The 21,711-nt window shown below is 60.2% G+C and overlaps 1 protein-coding gene across 1 annotated transcript in view; it reads right to left on the bottom strand.

The window, feature by feature from the left end:
• Nucleotides 1–1,471: 1,471 nt before the first annotated feature.
• The window catches only part of LMX1B (LIM homeobox transcription factor 1 beta), a 79,454-nt gene continuing 59,214 nt past the window's right edge, over nt 1,472–21,711 (bottom strand). Inside the window, exons 3-8 of the mRNA XM_012771938.2 lie at nt 10,181–10,413; nt 8,314–8,495; nt 8,058–8,135; nt 7,883–7,949; nt 5,919–6,062; nt 1,472–5,618 (exon numbers count right to left, since the gene is read on the bottom strand). Of these exons, the coding sequence (XP_012627392.1) occupies nt 5,461–5,618; nt 5,919–6,062; nt 7,883–7,949; nt 8,058–8,135; nt 8,314–8,495; nt 10,181–10,413 (862 nt within the window). The 3' untranslated portion in view covers nt 1,472–5,460. The remainder of the gene's footprint in view (nt 5,619–5,918; nt 6,063–7,882; nt 7,950–8,057; nt 8,136–8,313; nt 8,496–10,180; nt 10,414–21,711) is intronic.

The following is a 21,711-nucleotide window of genomic DNA, read 5'->3' as shown; positions in this document are numbered from 1 at the left end:
ATTTTAAACACTTGCCGGTTGCCGTAGGCAAGAGGGCTGTCAGCCTGCTGTTGGCCAGGGTGGAGCTTAGAGGCCCCTGTCACGTGCACCCTGGCCTGGGGCTTGGACCCAAGACACAGTTTAGTTCTGTCTCCGTGCTGTGCAGTCTGGGCTGAGTGACTTGATTTCTCTGAGCCTCAGTGAGGCGCCCTGGAGGCAGGAGTTTCCTTGGGCCCAGAGTCCCTGGGCCTGACCTTGAAGGACCAGATCGCAGGGCCAGGGAGCGTGGGACTGGGGAGGCAGCCCGGGGGGGTGGCAGGGCCATGGGTTTGCAGCCAAACTTGGCTCTGAACCCTGGGTCCGCTATCCCTGGTCAGCTTTGTTATGTTGAGCTGGTCACTTCCTCCTCCTGAGCCTCAGTTTTCCCTTCTGCAACTCGGCACCTGCTGCTCAGGTTGGTGGGGGGTAGGTGAGGGAATGACCCGGAGGTCTTCCACATCTGGGGACTCCGGAAGCCAAGCGGGGACTGGAGTCACGGAGAGGCGCTGAGAAGTGAGCCAGAAGAGGGCGCAGGGCGGTGCCTGCCTCTAGGGGGTGCTGGTGCTGCGGGCGGGCGGGCAGGCAGAGAGATGCTAACCATGACTTTCAGGGGACCCCAGCCACAGGAATGGGAAGGAGTGAGCATTAGGACAGCAGGTCTGTGGACACGAGGCCCAGAGGCGTCCCGGATGGACGCACAGATACACAAAGACATGCACGTGTGGATGTACAAGCCTCACCAGCACACCACACACATCGGGACACCAATGTCACACACAGACAGGAACAGCCCTGCTGGTAGACCGGGCCACTCATGGCACCAAGGCCGCCTGGTCTAATGGGGTCTAGTCCCCACTGGGCAGCAAGACCCCGGACGATCTGGCCCTGCCCCACCGCAGTGGGAGGCTCACCCCTCTGAGTTTCTGCATGAGCCTGGGACACTCCCCGACACCTCACCCCACTCCCAGGCAACCTCAGATCTCAGCTCAATATGTAGCTTCTTCCAGGAAGCCTTCCATGGTGCCCCACCCCTCCAGGTGACGTGGGGTCCCCCTGTAACAGGCTCCATTGTACCTCAACTGAGCTCTTACCACTCTCCCCGTGAGGCAGGGACCGCCAGCCGCGTTCTCAGGCGGCTGGCACTGGAGTGGCCCTCCCAAATAATGGCTGCTCGAGTGAATGAGTGTCGGGGAGTGGGGTACAGCGAGATGGAGACGGGGCGCATCCCCTGCTTCCAGGCTGGACGAAGCTCAGGGCTGGGCCGGGGCAGGATGGGAGGAGGTGAGGTTACGGGATGGGGCTGGCAGGACGCGGGCCCCATGCCCTCTCTCCTCCTTGGCCCGCCCGCCCCGGTGGCCCTCAGGAAGTCCACTGACATCGCACGCAGGGCTGGCTCCGGCCCAGCGCAGCCCCCGCCCAGCCGCCCCCCAAGGAGAAGCACCACAGGCGTGTACAGGTTGGTTTATTTACAAATATACTGATGTCTCATCTTTTTTTGTTGTTGTTTCCATTTTTCTGCTTTTGTGGGAAGAGGCGGAGGTGAGAGTGGAGGGCAGGGTGGGGTGGTGATGTGGTAAACGCTAATAAATAATTTAACAATGACAAGTTATTAAATAAAATGTGTCTGGGGATGGCGGGTGGGCAGTGAGAGTCTGTACAAAGAAAACGGAGGAATGGCCGGCAGCCGGGTCCCCACACCGGCTGGGCTGGGTGGGGCTGTGACCCCAGGGTGGGACTGGGGCACTGGAGAAGGGGCTCATCCGCCCCCCAAGGGCTAATGCTGGAGGCTCCCTCCTGCCCCGCCCGTGAGCCCCGTGTGCGCCGGGTGCGAGAGTGTGTGTGCGTGCGTGAGTGTGGAGCCCTTTCCCCGCAGGGCCAGCCGGCCCCAGGGCCGCAGGCTCTCCCCCACCCAAGGTGGTGCCCAGGACACCGGGCTGGGGCCAGGCAGCTGTGGGCCAGTCCTCCTTCCCCCGAGATTCCCAGTGTGCCAAGTGAAAAGGGCAACCAGATGGGCGGGGGAGGCTGCCTCACTGCCACGGGGCCCAGAGCTTCCTAAAGGAGAAGAGGCTGCGCCCCAACCCCATGCGGGGCCCTGCTCATCTCGGTGCCAGGGCCTGCCCACCCCTGCCCACGCACACGGCCCTTCTCCCATGGCTGTGCTGGCCCCTGTGACCTGGGGGGTCTCCCAGGACAGCAGAGCACCCGGGGGGCTTCACGGCGCAGGCAGGTGAGGAGGCTCTGGCTTCTGGTCCCCTTCTGCCCTGACTTTGTCACCTGGGGTGAATTCCTTTCTCTTTCTAGCCCTGACTTCCCTGGGCTTTTCTCCAAGACTCCCCTGCCCACCTCTCACTTTCTGCCTCTTCCCCCAGAGACCACGGTTACCTCCCCCTTCCCTTGGGTGTCCCACCGCAGCCCCACGGTGACAGTGATCTTGTACCATGGCGGCGGGGGGTGGTGGTGCTGGCTACTCCACTGCCCCAGTCAGGGCTGCACTCCCCCCATGGAGAGGAAGGGACTGCTCCGCTGTGCTCGCCCCAGCCCCCCACGCCCCTGCTCCGCCTGCGGGTTCTGCTGGGTGACCCTGAACACTTCACCTCCCTTCTCTGAGCCTCTGGTTTCTCATCTGAGAAATGGGTCCCTAACGATGGATGTCTGGGCTGGGCTGGGCTGGCGTGTGACTGCCTCTCCTAGGAGAGAGGCGCTCGGGGCAGGCCCCGCGTCTGTGTCCCACATGGGTGCAGGACTGGGCAGAGGGGCATCGGTGTCTGGGAGCCCCGGGCAGCAAGACGCAGCACACAGTGAAGGGGTCCCTAGGCCTGGCAGATGGGGTGTCTCTGGCACGAGGGGCTCTCTGAGGTCCCTCTGGCTTCAACACTCTGTGGGGCACAAGTGTGGGTGTCCCTATACCAGCTCCTGGCACAGGCCGGTGTGAAGCAGGGAGCAGGGCCAGCCAGGACCTGGGGTCTGTGAGGCCCCAGAGCGGGAGCAGATGACCCCAGGGGCCGACAAGCTTACGGAGGACAAGTCACACCCCCGACCTGGGGGCCATCCCCAGACGAGGACGGTGGGGCTGTTCTCAGCTCTAGCTCTGACTCACTGTGGACCCCAGGCAGGCCCCTCCCCTCCCGAGCCAGGCTCTCCAGCTGTAAAATAAGGGATGAGCGGACCCCCCCATTTCTGATGTTCCTTCCAACCCAGCGAGGCTGGGAGAGGAGCGTGGTCTTCCGGGGCCGGGACTACCTTGGGGTTCGCCAGTGTGTCCCTGGCACGATTCAGCCTGTGCGTGTGCAGAGGAGAAAGGGGAGCATCTCTCAAGATGCCAGACTGGCTGCTCAAGGGACCAGTAGTGGCACGGTTCCCGGGCGGGCTGAGGCTGCAGGAGGACCAAGGAGGTCAACTGAGGTCCCTGGCAAAGTTCTGTTTGCAACAAGAAGAGCCCCAGAAAGGCCAGGCTGGCTGCTCGGGCTTGAAGGGCGACAATGAGCCATGTGGTCCCCTCTGACAAGCCCGCCCTGGTGAAGAGCGTGTGGGGCTGAGTGCAGAAGCCCAGCTCAGGTGAGGCGGACGCCCAGGACACGCTGCGGGGACTGGGGTCCCCACAGCGCGGGCGGCAAACCACAGAACAGGCTGGTGAGCTCTGAGGACGCCAGGCAGAGCCAGGCAGAGGGGCCCACAGGCGGAGAGGGACACTCACTGTCCTCAAGAGCTCCGAGGTTGGACCAGGCTGACCTCGGGGTGGTGGCCTAGGCTGGACTTAAAGGCAGGGTTGTGAGCACCTGAACAGGACACACTGAGTACCAGGGCCCCGAAGGCCGCCCCCTCGCGTTGGCGGGGCTGCGCTGAGTCGGCAGGGGCTGAGTGGGGACAGCAGGGCGCTGGGCGAGACCTTTCTCAGCATCCTGTGGGCCTGCAAGGGGGCCGGACACGGGCTGGAATGCGTCCCCAGGGAGGACTGGCTAATGGGCCAAAGCCAAACAGGGAGAGGCCCCCAGGGTCACACCCAGGGCCGGCTTCTCACATCAGCAGACGTGCCCGGAGGGACCAAAGCGGTGGTCGCAGAGCTGGTGCACAGAGAGACCCCACAGGCTGGACTAAACCAAACAAGAGGGAACGGAGCAAGAAAGTCATGGTCCTTCGCTGGGCCTAAAGAGCAAATGTCCCTCTCCCATCCCGCACTCACACAGAGAAGAGACAGGGCTTAGCCGTCACCTGGGTGTGAGCGCCAGGGGATTCAGTCATGGAAGGGTAGGGTGAGTAGGGTCCAAGGTCATGTGGCCCAAAGCACTCGGCCACATTAACAGAGGCTGGGCGCCCACAGCAGGGGAGGGGATGGCCTGCTCTCTTGTGGCCAGCGGATGCACAGGAGGTCACATCTGCCCCGCACCTTCACAGGAAAGCTGGGGCCTGCTGGAGGCGCAGGAGGAGCCTGGCTCTGAGAAGCGAGGAGGACTCGGGGCTGGGGAGGGCAGCGGCGAGGCCAGCGGGACAGGGCGGCTGGCGTGGGCTCCTTGGTGGGTGTGTGAGGAAAGGCAGAGGTGGCCTGGGAGGGAGCCAAGCAGCAGGTGGAGTGCCCCGCTGGTGCTTCTGAGGTCCCTGTCCACCTGGAGGCCCTGCCGTTTGGCCTGATGCTCCCTGGTTCTGGGGGCTCCGTCTCTGCCCCCCTGCCCAGGCGGCCCCCACCTGCGTCCGCGTACTTCGAGCTCACCCTCCTCTCTCCCCTTCCTCCCCCTAACTGCTCCTAGAAGAGGCCCTGTCTGGCCTCCTTTCCCCCTCCTGACAAGGCCAGGCAGACAGCAGAGCTCCCATCCCTTCGGCATCCCTGTGGCTGTGCGCATGTGCGGGACATGCCTGTGCGCGTGTGCGCATGCGCCTCTGTCCCTTTGTGGCTCCGTGCACAACCCTAGCCGCGCCAGCGCCTCCATCTCCGGCGGGGCAGCCGCACCTGCACCTGCGGGGCTCTTGCCTGGCCAGCGGGGCTGCCCCCACGGGGGTGGGGCGCCACCGCAGGGCCAGCTACACACGCTTCTGGGTCACAGGCATCATCGTCCTGGGGCTTGATGGGAGCCATGGAGGTTGGCTGGACACAGAGGACGTTTAAAAAAATAGAGAGAATTTAAGCTTCCCAAAAAAGAGACAGGGAGGGAGAAGGCGCTATGGAGGCCGAGGTGGGGCTGGGAGGCGAGTGGCCGTCCGAGCACTCTGGGTCCCTGGGGGTGACAAGGTCTCTGTGGGCAGGACACAGCCCCTGCCCAGGCTGTGTCCACGTGCCGTCTGGCTGTGCCCAACGGACACTTCAGCCAGGCCGGGCCGGCCGAGGGGAGGGCACCGTATGGCTGTCTGTAGAGTCTGTGCAGGTGGCGGGGTGGGGTGGCCAGGCCGGCTGCTGGCGCTGCAGTCCTGCCCCAGGCCCCGTGCCCAAGCGTCCATGCGCCAGGCTGGCTCTCAGGAGGCGAAGTAGGAACTCTGCATGGAGTAGAGCCGGTCGATGGGGTTGCCCACGCGGGCCTGCAGCGAGCCCACGTCTGAGGAGCCGAGGAAGCAGTCACTGAGGCTGGTTAAGGAGGTATCGCTGTCGATGTCGTGGAAGATGGAGTCGTTCCCTGCGGGGCAGAGGAGTGTCAGGGCCAGGGTGCAGGCTGGGGATCCCGGGGCCCTGTCGGCCCTGCAGGCTGTGTGGCCCGAGGCCAGGAAGAGACAGGGCGGCCTGCCGGCCAGTCCTGCCCAGAGGGACTGGGGCTGGTCCTGTCCAGGGGTGGCCGGTGGGCTGTGCTGGCCGAGCCTGCCTGTGCCCAGGGGCAGCAGGTGGCTGTCACAGCCCCAGGCCTGCCCAGCCAGGCAGGGGGCAGGGTCAACGGGGTGGGCGGGGTGGGGCGGCTTACCATAGGGGTTCATGTGGTCACCTGGCATTTGGGGCGGCGTGAGGCCCTGCTGGAAGGGGTCGCTGCTGCCGTAGGGGCTCTGCTCCATAGCCACGATCTGCTGCTGCGGGGGGGCCAGCGGCGTGTAGGAGGCCATCATGCCCTCCATGCGGCTGGACAGGACCTCTGGGGACAGAGCACGCTGTCACCACCTGGCCCTGCCCGCCCCGTCCCATGGCCCAGCTTCCCTGGGAGCCCCACAGATGTCTCCCAGGGGTCCCTTCTGACCTTGGGACTCCCCAGGCGCCCCTCGCTGGCAGAGGCTGCCCAGACACCTGACTCCCCAGCCCCTCCCGCAAACATGCCCCAGCCCCTCTTCTGTAATCAGTTTGCCAAAAGCCAGGGTCCTCCCTGGCCCCCCACTCCTGTTTCCTAACACCACCCCCCCTTGCAGGTGCTCAGGACCCTGGGGAGGGGGACCCCAATCAAGCAAAGGTGATTCCAAGTGTGGGCACCACGTGCACCCCACCATCTGGGAGCACCAAGGTCCCACACCCCAGCCAAGGAGGCCCAGGGAAGGGTTCCTAGAGGAAGGGGCTCAACTGCGTGTGACTTAACGAACCAGCAGGGGTGAGGCGTGCCAGGCTGGGGGCTGCAAAGGCCCGGACAAGAGGAACTGCCAGGTGGGATGGAGTCCAGCCCAAGAGGCCAGTGTGGGGCAGACGAGCCGAGAGGGACCTGACCACAGAGGCCCTGGGGGCGAGCTGGGTGTCAAAGCCAGGGGAGGGTCTCAGTGGGGTGAGGGTGAGACAGCCGGAGCAGTGGGCAGAGAGGTCTGGGGAGGGCCAGGGGTCTCTGTCAAGGCAGTCGTGGGAGAGACAACTAGGAGGGGGTGAGCGGGACCCAGGAAAGGAGACCACCTCCAATTTGACGACTGAGAGCAGATGCCACGTGTGTGGGACAGGAAGGTCCGAGGTGACTCCTGGGGTGGGGAGGGGCCGGACGTGCCTCATGCACATGGGCGGTGGCGGGAGTGCAGTGTGGGCTGGGATGTGCTGGGCAGACAGTGGGACATTCTCAGGGAGGCTGTGTCCAGGAGGCAGTTGGGAACATTGGAGGGCCAGACAGCCCAGGAGCTGCTGGGAGACCAGAGGCAGTGACTGCAGCCCCAGGAGGGGCACAGGGAGAGGAAAGAAAGGAAGAACTGGGCTCTCAGGCCATGTCCTTAGAAGCCCCACATCCAGGCTGGCCCCTGGCCTGGCCCCCAGAGTCCTGAGCAGAAGGGGCTGTCCATCAGTGCCTGGCGTCTGCCTGGAGCCTCCCTGTCACCCCGGGGCAGGTAGCTCTGCCCCAGCCCCCAGCAGCCCCTGCACTCCCTTCATGGTCCTCATGGCTCAATGTCCCCATAGGGCCCAGCAGACCAGCCTTGGCCCAAGATTCTGTTGTAGAAACAGCATTTTTAGCAAAGCCCAGTATTGGGGCAGGGGGCTGACCCGTACTCCTTAAACGACCCCTCAGCACCCAGAAGGACTCTCAGCACCCTGGCCAGCTTTGCTGGAGACTTCCGCTGGATTCTAGCTGCGAGGCAATGTCAGAGTGTCATCCTGTTAAAAGCACAGGCTTGGAGCCCCATGTTTGGGACTGAGAGATCTCAGGCAAGTCCCTTAATCTCACCAAGCCTCAGTTTCCTCATCTGTGAAATGGGACATGGCAATACCCTTCTTTGCAGGGCTCTGTGAGACTGAGCGACATGGGTGTGCTCAGTGCTGAGAACCGTGCCCGGCACACAGTTGCTGTTTTGATTGCAGAAATGCCACCCCCTGGCCTCTGCCCTGCCATCTTTCCTCCCTGTGTCCCCTGGCCCCACTGCTTCTCCATTTCTCTATGCCTCAGCTGGGCTTTACACAGAAGTTCCCTGGGCTCTGATGGCCTTGGGGGAGGTTTCCTGGGAGTCTTGTTAAAAGAGGCAGCAGGGCCCCCTGTCCCCAGACCCAGCCCCGGCTCACCCTGGCCCAGCCGCTGGGAGTTCTGCTGTTCCTGCTGCTGCTGGTGCCGCCGGGCCAGCTTCTTCATCTGCGGGGACAGCACAGTTCAGGCCGGACCCTGTGGACTCCCCGTCTTCCGCCTGCCCCCTGCTCCCACCCTGCCCGGGGCCAGCAGTGCCTGGAGGTGGCCACTCACCTTTGCTCTTTGGTTCTGAAACCAGACCTGGACCACGCGCACGCTGAGGCCCGTCTCAGCCGCCAGCGTCTCCCGGACCTGGCCGGAGAGAGCAGACAGGTCAGGCCTGCGGGGGCAGCGGCTGGGAAGTGGCGGGTTTGGGGGTGCAGGGCAGATGGGGGAGGTGGAGGGATGTCCTGCCCCAGCAAGCACAGGTCGGGTAGGGTCTGAAGAGGTTGGTGGGGGGTGAGGGGTGTCCGCCCCAGCCGGGCCTCACCTTCCGGCAGGGCTTGGAGGAAACCTCAAAGGAGGCCTTGAAGGCCCTTCGCTGCTGCGTGGTGAGGATGGTCCGGGGTCGCTTGGGCCTCCGCGGGTCCTTCCCGTCATCCCCGCTGCCCTTGCTCTGGCTGCCTTGTCCCTTGGCCGGTTTCATGTCCCCGTCCTCGTCCTCGCTCTTCACTGTGAGGGACGCAACCCGGCCTATCAGGGAGGGCTGAGGAGTGGCCCAGGCCCCAGACTTGTGCCCTCATGCCACCTGCTGCCCAATGACCCCCTCGCTCTCTGCTGACACCCACATGACCCCCCAGTGCCCTTGGGATGAAGTCCACCTCCCTGCCCCGGCCTTTCGTCTCCTGTCCTGTGCCCTGCGAGCCCCTTCCCCAGCACACGCTGCCCACACAGCTGGACCTGCAGACTGAACACGGGCGCGCTGCGGACCACAGGCACAGACGTGCACACGCGAACGTGCTGCTGCTCGCTTGGGTGCACCCATACTCAAAAGGCTTCGATGCAGACCCATGTGGGAAACAGGTACACAGGTGCATGTGAGTGGTTGTGCACATGCGTGTGTGTGGACACACACAGAAGTGTGCACAGGTGCACGTGTGATCACACCTGAGGGCAATCTGCTTGCCTCTTAGGGCCAACAGACCCCTAAAGAGAAAGGCTGGCACCTGTGGACTGTTCCGGCCCTGGGCTTCCCGGACCCATCTGGTCTGGGACCTGCCTTGTCCCATTGACCTCTGGTCCCTTGGAGACCCAGCCCAGCATGTCCGCCTCCAAGAGAACCAGTTCCCACTGCGCCAGCCCAGTGCCGGCCAGGCGTGAGTGCCTCAGGGGAGACCGCAGGGAGTTGCTTCCTTGAAGCTTCCAGGGGTGAAGAATGGACAGGCAAAGACACGTGCACCGACATCCTCACGCGAGGGTGAACACAGCATGCAGGTGCGCACGACATAGGTGCACTCGCCCCCCACACACACATGCAGACTGGCACGTGGGCCCATGGAGGCCCAGGCACATGCAGCTCACAGGCGTATTTGCACACAGGCCCATGCAAGCATGCCCACACCTGAACAGGCGCATGCACGGCACTCAGAAATCTGTGCTTTCACCCAGTAACACACACGCACCCACCATGCACACGTGGCACTTCCACAGCCCGGAGTTTGGGTCTCAGAAATGCCACCCCAGATGGATAGCCAAGCCTCCCACCCACCCCTGGGCTTCCTGCTGCCCTCGTCTGGACTGGTCCCTTCCCCCAGCCCCGTCTTCCTCAGAGCACGCGCTCTGGGGGCCGAGGAGGGGAGGACACATCAGATCCCTGCCTCCCAAGAGGTCCCCAGCCCGCAGGCCTGGTGTGGTGCTGTGCCACGGTGGGGGCCACATCAGGGAGGGTGAGGGTGGTGGGCCAGAGACCAAGGGGGGAGTGTATGCACGTGTGCAGCCACGGCATGTGCACGTGCAGCCATGTGAATAGTGCTTAGTGCATGAGTATGCTGGGCCGTGCGTGTGTGTTTACCTGGGTGTGGCTTCTGTATGCTTGGTTATGTGAGCACATATCTCCACGTGTATGTGAGCACATATATGTGCTCCTGGGTATGGGTATCTCCACATGCATGTTATGTGTGTGTGTACACGTGACCACATGCATGTCGACATGTACAGATACGAGTGCCTTAGGGATAGGGAGCACAGGGGCATTTTGCGTGCTTGGGAGGTGTGCACATTAGCGTCCATGTGCTCGTATGCACACGGATGTGCGAGTGCTGTCTGTGTGCAGCTCCGATGCCCTTCCACGACGCCCTTCCACGACGCCCTGCCGAGGCCCGTCCCCGAGGCCTGTCCCCACTCGGGCCAGGGCTCACCGGAGTCCGACTCGTCGGGGCTCACAGAGCTGAGCAGGTCCTTCTCCTTCTCGTAGTCGCCCTTGCACAGCAGCTGGCCCTCCTTGAGCACAAACTCGTCGCCCTTGCGGAGCTGCCGCTCGCACACGCAGCAGCAGAAGCAGCCCAGGTGGTACACGCACTCCAGCGCCCGCATCACGAACTCCGTGGGGGCGATCTTCTCCATGCAGCCGCTGCACTTGGCTGCGAAGAGCCTGCAGGTGCACAAAGGGGCACTGGCTGGGCTCAGAGGTCCCTCCCAGGGGCCACTGACGCTGAGGGCCCCTCCCTCCTCCCTGACCCCCAGGCCCAAGTGGGAGAGGCTCTCCCTGGGCAGGGCCCAGACAGCGGACGCCCGACAGCGGGAGGCCCTGCAGCAGGGTGGGCGCCCCCATCCTGTGAGAGGTGCCTCTCTGGGGTGTGGCAGCTTCGGGCCCTTCCCGCTCAGGGACAAGGTGGCCACTAGAGGGCAGTGTTCAGGGTCCGCCTCAACCTTCCCCGAGGCAGGACGGCCCCTGTCCTGAGAGAGTCCTGGCCCCCCTCACTCCTGACCAGCTCTGCCTCCTCCCTGATCCTCTCCCACCCCTGTATCCAAGCAATCCCCTGTCCAAAGCGCCACCCGGCCTGGGCCACTCCTCTCCAGCTGGAGCAGCCACGAGTCCCCTCCATGCGTTCCTGACCCCTGCAGCCCTTCAACAACACCCACCCCACCCCACACATGGGAGCCAGAGGGGTCTTTCCAAAACACCTCATGCTGATCATGCTGTTTCCCTGCTCCGGACTCCTCCATGGCTCCCTAGTGCCCTTGGGGGAACACCCAAGCTCCTGAGCCTGGCCCTCAACGCCTATCGTGATCCTGCCACTTCCCTCACCACCCTCTGCTTCCCCGGGCTGCAGCCCACAGAGCAGCCTGCAGCTTCTCCAAAGCACCATCGTGGCAGCCTTTTTGACAAGTTCTTTCTCTGTCCCCTGGCTTGGGTGATGCCTCCACGGCAGCTTCCGCACCTCCATCGTGAACGGGCGTTTACTGAGCACGTACAGCACGGCAGGCGCTGCGCTGAGCACCGTCCGCGCAGAAACGCATTCAATCCTCGCAAGAACCCCACGAGACAAGGACGAATATTGATCCCATTTTAGAGATGAGGAAATTGAGGTGCTGGGTGGCAGCGTCGCTTGTTCAGGTCACGTGAGTAGCGAGTGCTGCAGCCCACTCCCAGCCCGGGCCTGGTCGGGCCCTCCGTGACAAAGGCGCTCCGTCTGCCATCCCGCAGACACGCGCGGGCAGGCGCGTGCAGGAGGGTCTGGGCGGCCGCCCCGCCTCTGCCCACGCCGCTGACCGCGGCCCGGCACCCCCGCCCCGTCACGTGCCCCGCTCTGTGGGAACTCAGCCTCAACAACACTTTGATGGAAAAATTTATGAAGAATCAAATTATTGCTGCTGGGAGGGAATTAAAACCATTTTTCATTCCTCGCGTCCCCGGGCCACGTCTGCAGGCGCCACCTTGGGAGCGCTGCGCACATCCCATCCCTCTTTATGGCCCGCCATCGCGGGCACAGATTACAGCTGCAATTCTCTTCTAATCGGTTCTGGAACAGAAACGGCCATAAACGGAGGCACTCGCCTGCCTCCCTTCCCGGGGCTGCCGTCAGCACCGCCCACGGCGAGCTGGTGGGGCGGGCTGGACAGGGCCGGCTCCAGCCCTGCCTTCTGTCCTGGCACTGGCCAGGGCACTCGGCTGGAGGGCACCCCCTAGCGACCAATGCCACCCACCTCTATTCTACCCAGCGGGCTCCTACTCATCCTGCAATGCCCAACTCCAATGCCACCTCCTCTGGGAAGCCTTCTGTGATGCCCTAGTCTAGGGGAGGTGGCCTGCTCTATGTGCCCCTGAGCTTCCCTCTGGCCTCAGTTTTCTCTGCTGTAAAATGGGAATGTCAACAAGACCTCCCTTGAAGGCTGTTGTCAGGATTCAACTTGGTGAATATCACAGTGGAGTGACAGTGCATGTCCCCATTACTGCCCAACTCTCCTGAGGTTCCACAGGGCGGGACCTGGCTCTATCTGACCCTCAAGGAAGCCTCAGTGTTTGCAGAACGAGTGAAGCCCTGGTGAGCTGAGGCTGAGGCCAGGCTCTCTGCTCCAGGAGGCAGGACCCCACTAGCCCATAAAGTGCACGGCTTTTCAAGGGGAACATGGGCTGGATTTCGGCTCTAATTTGGCTCTTTGGCCCGATATCCTTGTTCAGGGTACCACCCACCCAACTGTGCATGCAGTCTCAGACAGAGGTCTCTAGAAATCTGGCTGGCACCCCAGCTCTGCTGAGGGGCTGAGAGAGAAGTGGCTTGCAGAAGCCGTGCCTCTCACATGTGGGATGCTGCCACGCTCCGCTGCACTGCCCTCTGCGTCCTCCCTACACTGCTGCCCTGGGGCCCCACTGCGGTGTGCCACCTGCCCCCGTGGCCCGGGAGCGGGCAGGCACTGGCTGTGTCTCTGCCCGCACAGCAGGGCCAGGGTCCTAGGCCAGGGTCAGCACACGCTGGGCGGCTCCCGGGGAGACCTTCTCAGGCTGTGGAGGGGACAGCAGGGTTGGTGACCTGCATTTGCAGTCGATGCCACCATGCTGGCTGCATTCCGAACAGCCGCGCTAATGCCTTGGCAGCAGGGGGTCGATTGCTACTTTCTCCAAACTCATCAACACAATCTATTATTAATACTTCTCCAAAGGCTCGGCGCCGCCATTACAGAGGCAGCGCCAGCCACTCGGGGCATCATCTGTTATCTAGATTGCAAAAACTCGGGAAATAAAACAAACCGCGCGCACTTTATAAATGGAATGCGCCATCCGTTTGGTCTCCAAGCATCTCTCCACCCAATAAAACATCGGGGGGGACGCATGAAATACTCACTCCCAATTATGGGGCTGCCTTTGTCTACCGTGCTGGGGCGAGAGCTACTAACGGTGGGTGTGGGAGGGGTTGGGGGCGCCGGCGGGGTCCCCTCCTCTCTGTGAGCCCCCATTCCCTCCCTCAGTGCCTCTCGCCATGCAGGGATTGCTGGGGGCAGCCCCTGAGAAGCAGGCCCAGCCGCAGGCAGGGACACTGGAATCGGACGGGCCCGGGTTCCATGCCTCGGTCCACCACTTGCTGGCTGGAGACTTGGCAGGTAATTCTGTCTTCCCAAGCCTCAGCTGACTTACCTGTATAATGGGCTCGACAACACTGCCTGCTTCTCAGCACGAGGATGCACTGGGTTGTCACCGTAAGCCAGCAGGCACAGAGGGCACAGCCCCGGGTTCCATCCTGGCTCCCTAACTTTCTTACTGTGTGACTCTGGGCAAGACATTTAACCTCTCTGAGCCTCAAATTCTTCATCTACAAAGTGGGAATGGCCGTACCTGACCACGGGGTCGCTGGGAGGCTCGACTGCGTGTGAAGCCCTCGGCACTGCGCCGGCCTGAGGAAAGCCTCCACAAAAGGCTGCCCTTCTCTGCCCTCTTTGTCCCACATGTGTCCCAAGTGCCCTGTTGATCACCCATGCTAGGGTCACTGTGATTCCAGGGGCCACCTCCCTGGCACTGGCTGGGTTGGCAGTACCTCCCTGTCACCACCACCCTGGGGTTGGGGCTGGCCCTTCCGCTTCCACTTGGCTTGATCTGGACAGAGCACGCCTGGTTCAACGTTCCGTCTGTCTCATTAACATTACTGAGACCAGAATGCTCAGCCACCTCCCGCATCGCCGCGTTAAATCCTCACAGAGCCCTGTTTCCACCCCCATTTTACAGATGAGCACACCAAGGTTCAAGGTCATGCAGCAGCAGCAGATACTCCCCCTGCTCTGTGCCTCCCAGCGTGCCTTTGCTCACCAGTCCCCCCGGCTCTGCACGCTGGGCACCGTGTCCTTGTCTGCTGGCCCTCAAGGCCTGTGGCCCAATTCACCCCAAGTTCTTATTACTAGGCAGCATGAGCTCGGCCCCCCAGAAGGTGGGGCTGTGCATTTGGGTTTTTTCTTTAAACCAAACTAAATACCGCACCCCATACCACATGCACAAACACATTTTTCTTCCTTTGGGGATCATCTGTGATTATGGAGGAGCAACTTCTATTTTTAGGGGGATCCCTCCCTTGAAGAGTCCCAGGCTGTGAGAACACATCTCCATCTCCTCTGAATTTTTATTGGTTTATTTGTTTAATGCTCAATTTATTAAACTCATAAGGCTAATAAACAAAACTCGGAAAACCAATTTTTTCGGGAGCATTTGAACATGGATTACAAAGCTGATTAATTTCTCTTAAACCACTGAGAACTGCAGAGACACATGGAGCACGGCTGATTCTCTTCCCTCCAATAAAATTGGCTTCCCGATGTTCTGGGGCCACTCCAGCCTCTCCAGGCAGGTCTTCGCTGCCAGATCTTAGAGCCCGTGCAGCATGCACCGGGCTCCGCATCCTGCCTCTACCACTTTCTGGCACTGGAATCTCGCACAAGTCCTTCTCCTCTTGAATGACAGTGTCCTCATCTGTCTAATGGGGATACTGACAGGGGCTGACTTACAGTGCCATGCACGTGGGATGGGCTCAGTAAGTGGCGATCATGACCACTGTCATCTCTCCAGGACTTCTGGCACCTGTTCACCACCCTCAGAGTGGAAGATCCCCTACCTCCTCCTCACTGCCATTTCCACACCCCGCCACCGCACTTTACAGTTTATGTAGCCCTTCGCTGGTTTCTTAGAAGAGTTCCCACTCCACTCTCAGGGGGCTTCTCAAGACCTGCCCCTCAAGACCACCCCGGTCACCCTGTCCTTCACTAGCCTCCTCTACACATCTCCAGCTTCCTGACCGCTGCACCGCTTCTACCCCGTGGACATTCACCTCCATTTCGCAGAGAAAACAGAAGGTTTGGGGAGAAACACCCAAAGTTCTGACTTGCCTCCTCGTCCAGTCAAATCAGCTTACATATCCCTTTGCTTCAGAATGTCCAAGAGCACCCAACAATATCAAGATAAGCCCAAAGACCTAACAGTGGCACCCAAGGCCCCACCTATCCCATCACACCTGGCTCTAGCAGCCAGGCTTCTTGCTGCTCCGGAACACAGCAAGCTCCTCCTTGTCTCCTTGCACTTAAAATTCCATCCGCTTCCAAGGCTTATCCTTCTCTCCCCCTTTCCTTTGCTTCTTATGGAACTCCTCTTCATCCTTCAAGACCCATTCAAACGCCACCCCCTCTGTGAAGCTTTCCCTGATGCCCACAGTCTTAGCCACTATCCAGCTACTTGTGTGTCTGCAGCCCCTACAGAACTAGAAATCAGACACCAGGTCTAATTCACCCCCAGGCTCTGGCATTGCGGAGGTGGTTAGTGAGTGTTTGTTGAATGAACAAACAACCTTGTGAGAAATGAAATGGGCAGCCAGGTAGGACAAGAAAATATTAGGTACTCTGCTTCTAGGGGTCAGGGAACACCTCTAGGTAACAAGAGAACTCGCCCTCCCCACCCCCACCCCCACCTCCTTCACAGCTATGTAACCCGGAGTCCAGTTTTCTAACTTTTATCAATGAATTTCCATGCATGCCTCCTACTTAGACCCAGGGGTGCCATGTGCATACTATTAATAAATGACTCCCCTGACCATAAGTGACTGGACCAGGCCTGGGTATCTGACTCAAGGTGGGTCAACTGGCCTCTGCCCTGTGTCCCTTCCTTCCCCTGCTCACCCAGGAGCTCTTCGTCAGCCCCCAACCTGTCTCCAGCACCAGCTACGTGGCCTTGGGTAATTCACACCCCTCTTCTTCGAGCCTCAGGTTCCTCTTCTGTAAAATGGAAGTGCTGACCTCCAATTACCGTCAGAGGGTAATTGGGAATCTGAGGAGCTTTAACCCACGTGGGAAGGCTTAGCCCAGAGCCTGGCACAGAAGGATTTCCATGGGTCTATGTCTCACCGTGGTGCCTGATGCAGGCTCTGGAACTTTCTTTTCCTCGCCTCCCATTTTAGTCTGAAGCCCCCTAATTGCATGGTCGGTGTGTGCTCTCTCCCCATCTGTCCCTTTGCAGGCATGGGCTTTTGTCAGACCCTCGCCCAGGGCCACACCAGGCAGATTCCAGGCGTGGTTTCTCCAGACCCAAGCCCCACAACCCCTGGAGCGACCACTGCTGGAAACACCCGCCTCCCTCCATGGGGACCACGGGGCTTGGACCCTGGAACCGCATCCCTTCTGCCCACACTGGCTGCACCTTCTCAAATTCACCCAGCAAACACCCCTGGAGGCTGACTCTGAGCTGGGCTCACTGGAGATGCTTGGGGCACAGTTAGACAGAACCTCATCCTAAGGCTGCTGGGGTACTGGGGTAGGCCAGCAAGCTGAGAGGCACAGGATGCAGCAACAGTCGGTCTGGGGAAAGTGACTTAACAGAACCGGGGTCTGGAGGAGAAGGGGCAGGGCTGGACCCCAGCTCTACCCCTCACTAGCTGCCTGATCCGGGGAGGCCACCTCCACTCTCTGAACCTGTTTTCCCATTTGGAAACTGGAATCCCAGCCCCCACCCTACAGTAAATCACTGCAAATACATCATGGTGTGGATTCCTGTGCTACCTCCTCCCTAGGCTGGTGGCAGGACCCCAGGGTGACACAGCTGTGAGCACTTAGCACAGTCAGCGCCCAGCGGTGGCTAGTGTTCCCACTGCTGGTGGGGCCGCGTGGTCTGTGATGATGCTGGTTGAAGGATGAGCTGCAGTTCACAGGAGCTGAGCGCAGGGGACCCTACACACTCCCGCGCGGCTGCTGATGGCCTCAGCCTGGCACTTGGCGAGGGAGCTGCCCGGCCTCCTCCCTGCCGCACTGGCTGACATCTCCCCCACGTGCCTGCTGCGTCCTTATCATTCCGGGCGTAGCTGTTTTTTATTTTGAGACAAAAAGGGGCCTGTTGATGGGGGATCCAACTCAAACCAGCTGCAAACATCTGCTTTGATGCGGCAGCGGCGGGCAGGGCGGTGGCGGCGGCGGGAGCCCCAGGCGGGGGCCCCGGTGCGCGCGTCAATCACGCGGCTGGAATGCGCGGCGCGCGCTGGGCCTCCCCGGCCTCCCCAGCCTCCCCGGCCTCCCCGGGCCTCGCCGCGCCGGGGCGCGCCTGCCGCGAGAGCTGCCCGGCGCTTCCTGCGGGCCGGCGGCAGACGCAGCTGCGCCGGGCCTCGGCCCTTTGATGGAAGCCGGGGCGCTGTCGGGAGCCAGGCTGCGGGGCTGGAGGTCACCGGCCAGGGGCAGGGAGGGACGGGCACAGCCGGGAGCCCGGGACCATCCAGGGGCTATCCTGGCCAGCCAGGCACACGTCCACATTCATCGAATCCGCAAACGTTTACTTAGTGCCAACTGTGTGCCAGGCACTGTAGGAGGTCAAAGACACAGCAGTGATTAAAGGGACAGTCCCTACGTCCTCCCACCTCCAGCTTCCATTCTCACAGGTGAGGGGACGATACAATGTATCTGTTTTAGCAAATAGATACATCCGCGGCATTGGGAGTACAACAAATGGTGACAGCGTGGTGAAGAAAAAAAGCCAGGCAAGGAAGAGTGACGGGGTTGCAATTTCAGAAAGGACAGTCAGAGGCTACTGAGATGCGACATTCCGACATTCCGGGACATTCCAGCAGAGACCGCAGGGAGGGTATCTGGGGTGTGGGGGAGGGGTTCCTGGCAGAGGGAACAGCAAGTGCAAAGTCCCTGAGGGCAGGGTGTGGGCTAGGAGGTGGGGGCGGAGCGGGAAAGGGGCCGAGGGGGTGCCATCTGACACTGACTGTGCTCTCAGCAGCCGTGGGAGACCAGCGCAGGGGGGGCAGGGAGCCTTCGGGAGGTGATCTCAATCATCCAGGCAAAGGATGGTGTCACTCAGACCAGGTGAGAGCAGGGCAGGTGCCGAGAGGTGGTCCGCCCAGGATGTGTCCTGAAGGACACTAGAGAAAGGACAAGGATGCAGAGGAGCCCGAAATGTTGGAGCAGCAGGAAGGACGGAGTTGCCACCAGATGAAAAGGAGACAGGGGGCAGGTTGGGGGGCTGGGGGGCAGCTCTGGACACGTTAGGTCTGAGCTGTCTTCTAGTGAGCCGTGTGGACATGTCCAGGGGGCAGCTGCTTGGGCGAGGGTGGAGCTCAGGGAGAGGCCCTGGCTGGAGAGACTGTGGGGGCCGCTGGGACGGAGACACACACACACACTCACACGCACACTCATGCACACGTATAGAGTGAGCTGCTGTGCCCATGTGGCTCAGCACCGGACAACTGGCTCCCCACCTCTGGGACTCAGACCCCTGAGGGGTAGGGTGGGAGCAAGATCCAGAACCTAGGAGTCTCTTTTCTCTTTGGGGATTCTCTGGGGACCAGACTGCCCCTAGTGACAGGCAGGACCCTCCTGCCATCAGGGAGAGGCAAGAGTCCAGGGCAGGTGGCAGGTAGAGCATCACAACCCTCTGACCACCCTCCCAGACCTCCCTTCCAGCCGGGCTCAGGACTCTGGTCTAGGCTAGCAGAGCTGCAAGATATCCTGGGCCAAGCAGGCATCAAGGGTCTGCGAGCCCTGTGCCAGGTGCCACTCTAAGGGCTTTACCTGTACTATTTCATGGCCTTTGGGTTGACTCTCTTCCCTCTTTTTTCTTCACTGGCAAATGCATTTGCGGATTCATTTATTCACTCATTCATCGAACATTTATTGAGCATCTACTATGAGCCAGGCCTTCTACTGTCATGCAGTAGGAGCCTTCTCCTCAAACCTGCTCATCAAACCCTTTGAGCTGATCACAGGTACCCTCCCCCATTCTCACTGAGGTCACCAGCTCCTGGCTGCCAAATCCAGCAGCCATTATTATTGTTATTATTACTTGCTAAGATTTATTGAGTGTTTCCTACATACCAGGCCCTGTGCTTTATTTGCACATGCAATAAGACCCCTGAGAGGTAGGTACCACCATTCTCTTTTTACTAGAGAGGAAAGTGGTGCTCAGAGCGGGTGTCATGGCTGCTCAGCATCAGAGCTGAGGTTTGAGGCTGGCACACTGAGTTCCAGAGCTCCTGCTCCTCCTCCCAGGTGCTCTGCTCTGCTTCCTGGGCCTCCCTGCTCGTGAAGCCCTCTCCTGCCTCAGCCTTCCATGCTGTCCACCTCCTAGAACAACTCCGCACTTGGTTCATCAGCTTGGAGCTGCAGGGCCATGCCCTGGGCTGGGACTGGGGGTGCCAAGGTTACAGAAGTGGGGGCTATGACCTCTGCAGTCCAGAGGGCTGACAACACAGGTGGAAGATGGCAAACCCTTCACGGTGAGAGGTAGGGGTCTCTGGGTTTCTCCCTGGGGTCCTGCATGGCCAGAATGGTCCAGGCCCAGATCCAAGTGCCCAGGAAGGGCTGGGGATCCAAGGTTGGGGCTGATGAGGTGCAAAGTCGGCCAGGCGGAGGGTAGAGCTGGAGGTCAGGGAAGACTTCCAGGAGACTTTAAAGAATTCCAGTGCGGGAAGTGGTAGGGCTGGGATGGGAAGGGCTGTGTCTCAGTTCAGAGTTGGGCTCTGTGTAGAGGCAGAGAGGCCAGCAAAGGTGTGAAGAAAATAGAGACCATTTTCAGGGTTAGGGAGACATGGGTCAGGCTGGAGCACAGGCAAGAATGAAACGTCAGGCTGGAGGCCTTGAATGTTGGGCTAAAGAGGACAGGTCAGATCACTCTTGTTCCCATCCAATCACCCACCCACACAGCCAATCAGCCAGCTAGCTATCCATCCTTCCACTACCCATGTGTCCACTTGTCCCTGTCCATCCACCCTTTCACCCATCTATCCATCTGTACAAACATCTTTCCATCTACCCATCCATCCACCTACCCATCTATCCACCTGTCCCCCGTCCATCCACCCTTTCACCCATCTATCCATCTGTACAAACATCTTTCCATCTACCCATCCATCCACCTACCCATCTATCCACCTGTCCCCCGTCCATCCACCCTTTCACCCATCTATCCATCGGTACAAACATCCATCCATCCTACAAATGCTTAGGCACTTGCTCTGTGCCAAACCCTGTGCTGCGACTCTTCCTCTTGAAAGAGCAGAACTGACTGCCTTTCAGGCCTTTCACTATAAGGTAAGACTTGACTGTAAGCATCTGTCTAGCACCCACCATGACCACGCTCTGTGCTGGGTGATGAGAAATCAGTAGGGACAGGACGCAGGGTCACAGCCCTCAGGGGGCTCCTGGTGGGATGGGGAACCAGGCATTCTGGGGGAGAAGACTCTCAGCAGGAGAAATCCTGGAGTGTGTGACAGCTAACCCTGCTGATATTTTGGCCCCACCATCCTGACCGAAAGGATTTTGGATTCCCCCAGCATAGACCATAGCAGTTAATTAGGGTTATAAAAACACTGACAAACTTCCTCTGAGCAAAGTGTTTTCTGGAACAAACTCCATTAAGGCAATTTAATTTTTTGATCAATTTTCTTTCTAGTACAGTTAAATAATTTACAACTTTTCCCATTATTTCCCTAAAATTATTTTCATTGAGATAAATTATTTTTCATGAAAAAAATTTCAATAAAGCTTCTCTCTATCATCAGGTTTGTGTCTGTATTGGATTTTCCTGGTTGACTCTTTGGTGACTTTGTGTTAGCGGCACATCTTAGTTTCACTGCTGTCGCTTGTATTTTGTACTGATTATTTCACCAAGTTAAATTTCCCCAGGCTCAGTAGAGTGGTTTTCAATGTCACCAACAAAATCACCAAAGTTCATTACCACAATTTTACCAGGCAGCTAATCAACACACACTCAGGGTCAAAACCATGGGGTCCAGACAGAATTGGGGGGGGGTCATATATTGGGTACAAATGTTCAGCTTCGGCTGGGGCTCCACAGACTAAGTGTGCTCTCCTGCCCTTCAGAGACTCATGGATGGTGGTGATACCTCCCTCTCTGGGTTAAGCCCCCCAGGTTCCTATGGCTATCTCTCCATGCTCTGGTCACCCCCTGAATGAGCCTGAGTTTGTCCATGTAGCCCTTGAAGCACGGAGCCCTGTAACTCATTCCTCCAGCGGGAAGACTAGCCATCTCCTCCCTTATTTCCCATCCTATGCTCTTCTTAATGCAGCCAGAGATGGCCCCAGCTTTGTTGGTCCAGTCGCTGAGGACCCATCTCTCATGAGATCTAGACTAAGCCTCCCCCTCACCCCAAGTGCCCTCACACACCTGCTATGTCCCTACTGGATGTCACACTCACAGGAGCCAGCCCAGCCAAGTCTTCCGATCTTCACAGTCAGGGGCCACCCGGGAGGTAGGGGTCCCTTCCTTCTGTAGGTCACCCAGCTGGAGAGATGCAGAGCCAGGACCCCATCCCAGGTCAGGCTGGGTGCTAACCACCACCCTCTCCTGCCTTCCCCCGTGGTTGGGGACAGGGAAGCAAAAGCCCCAGAGGTTTGGGAGCCTGAGACCTGCCTCTAGACAGTGGCCTGAGTGTGCTGGGCTGACCCAGAGCTATAGTGGCTACAGTGTGTG

This window comes from Microcebus murinus, chromosome 12 (assembly GCF_040939455.1).
Source record: "Microcebus murinus isolate Inina chromosome 12, M.murinus_Inina_mat1.0, whole genome shotgun sequence".
NCBI classification, from domain to species: domain Eukaryota; kingdom Metazoa; phylum Chordata; class Mammalia; order Primates; family Cheirogaleidae; genus Microcebus; species Microcebus murinus.
Note: the sequence above shows the minus strand (reverse complement) of the source record. Positions and strands in the feature narration are given on the sequence as shown.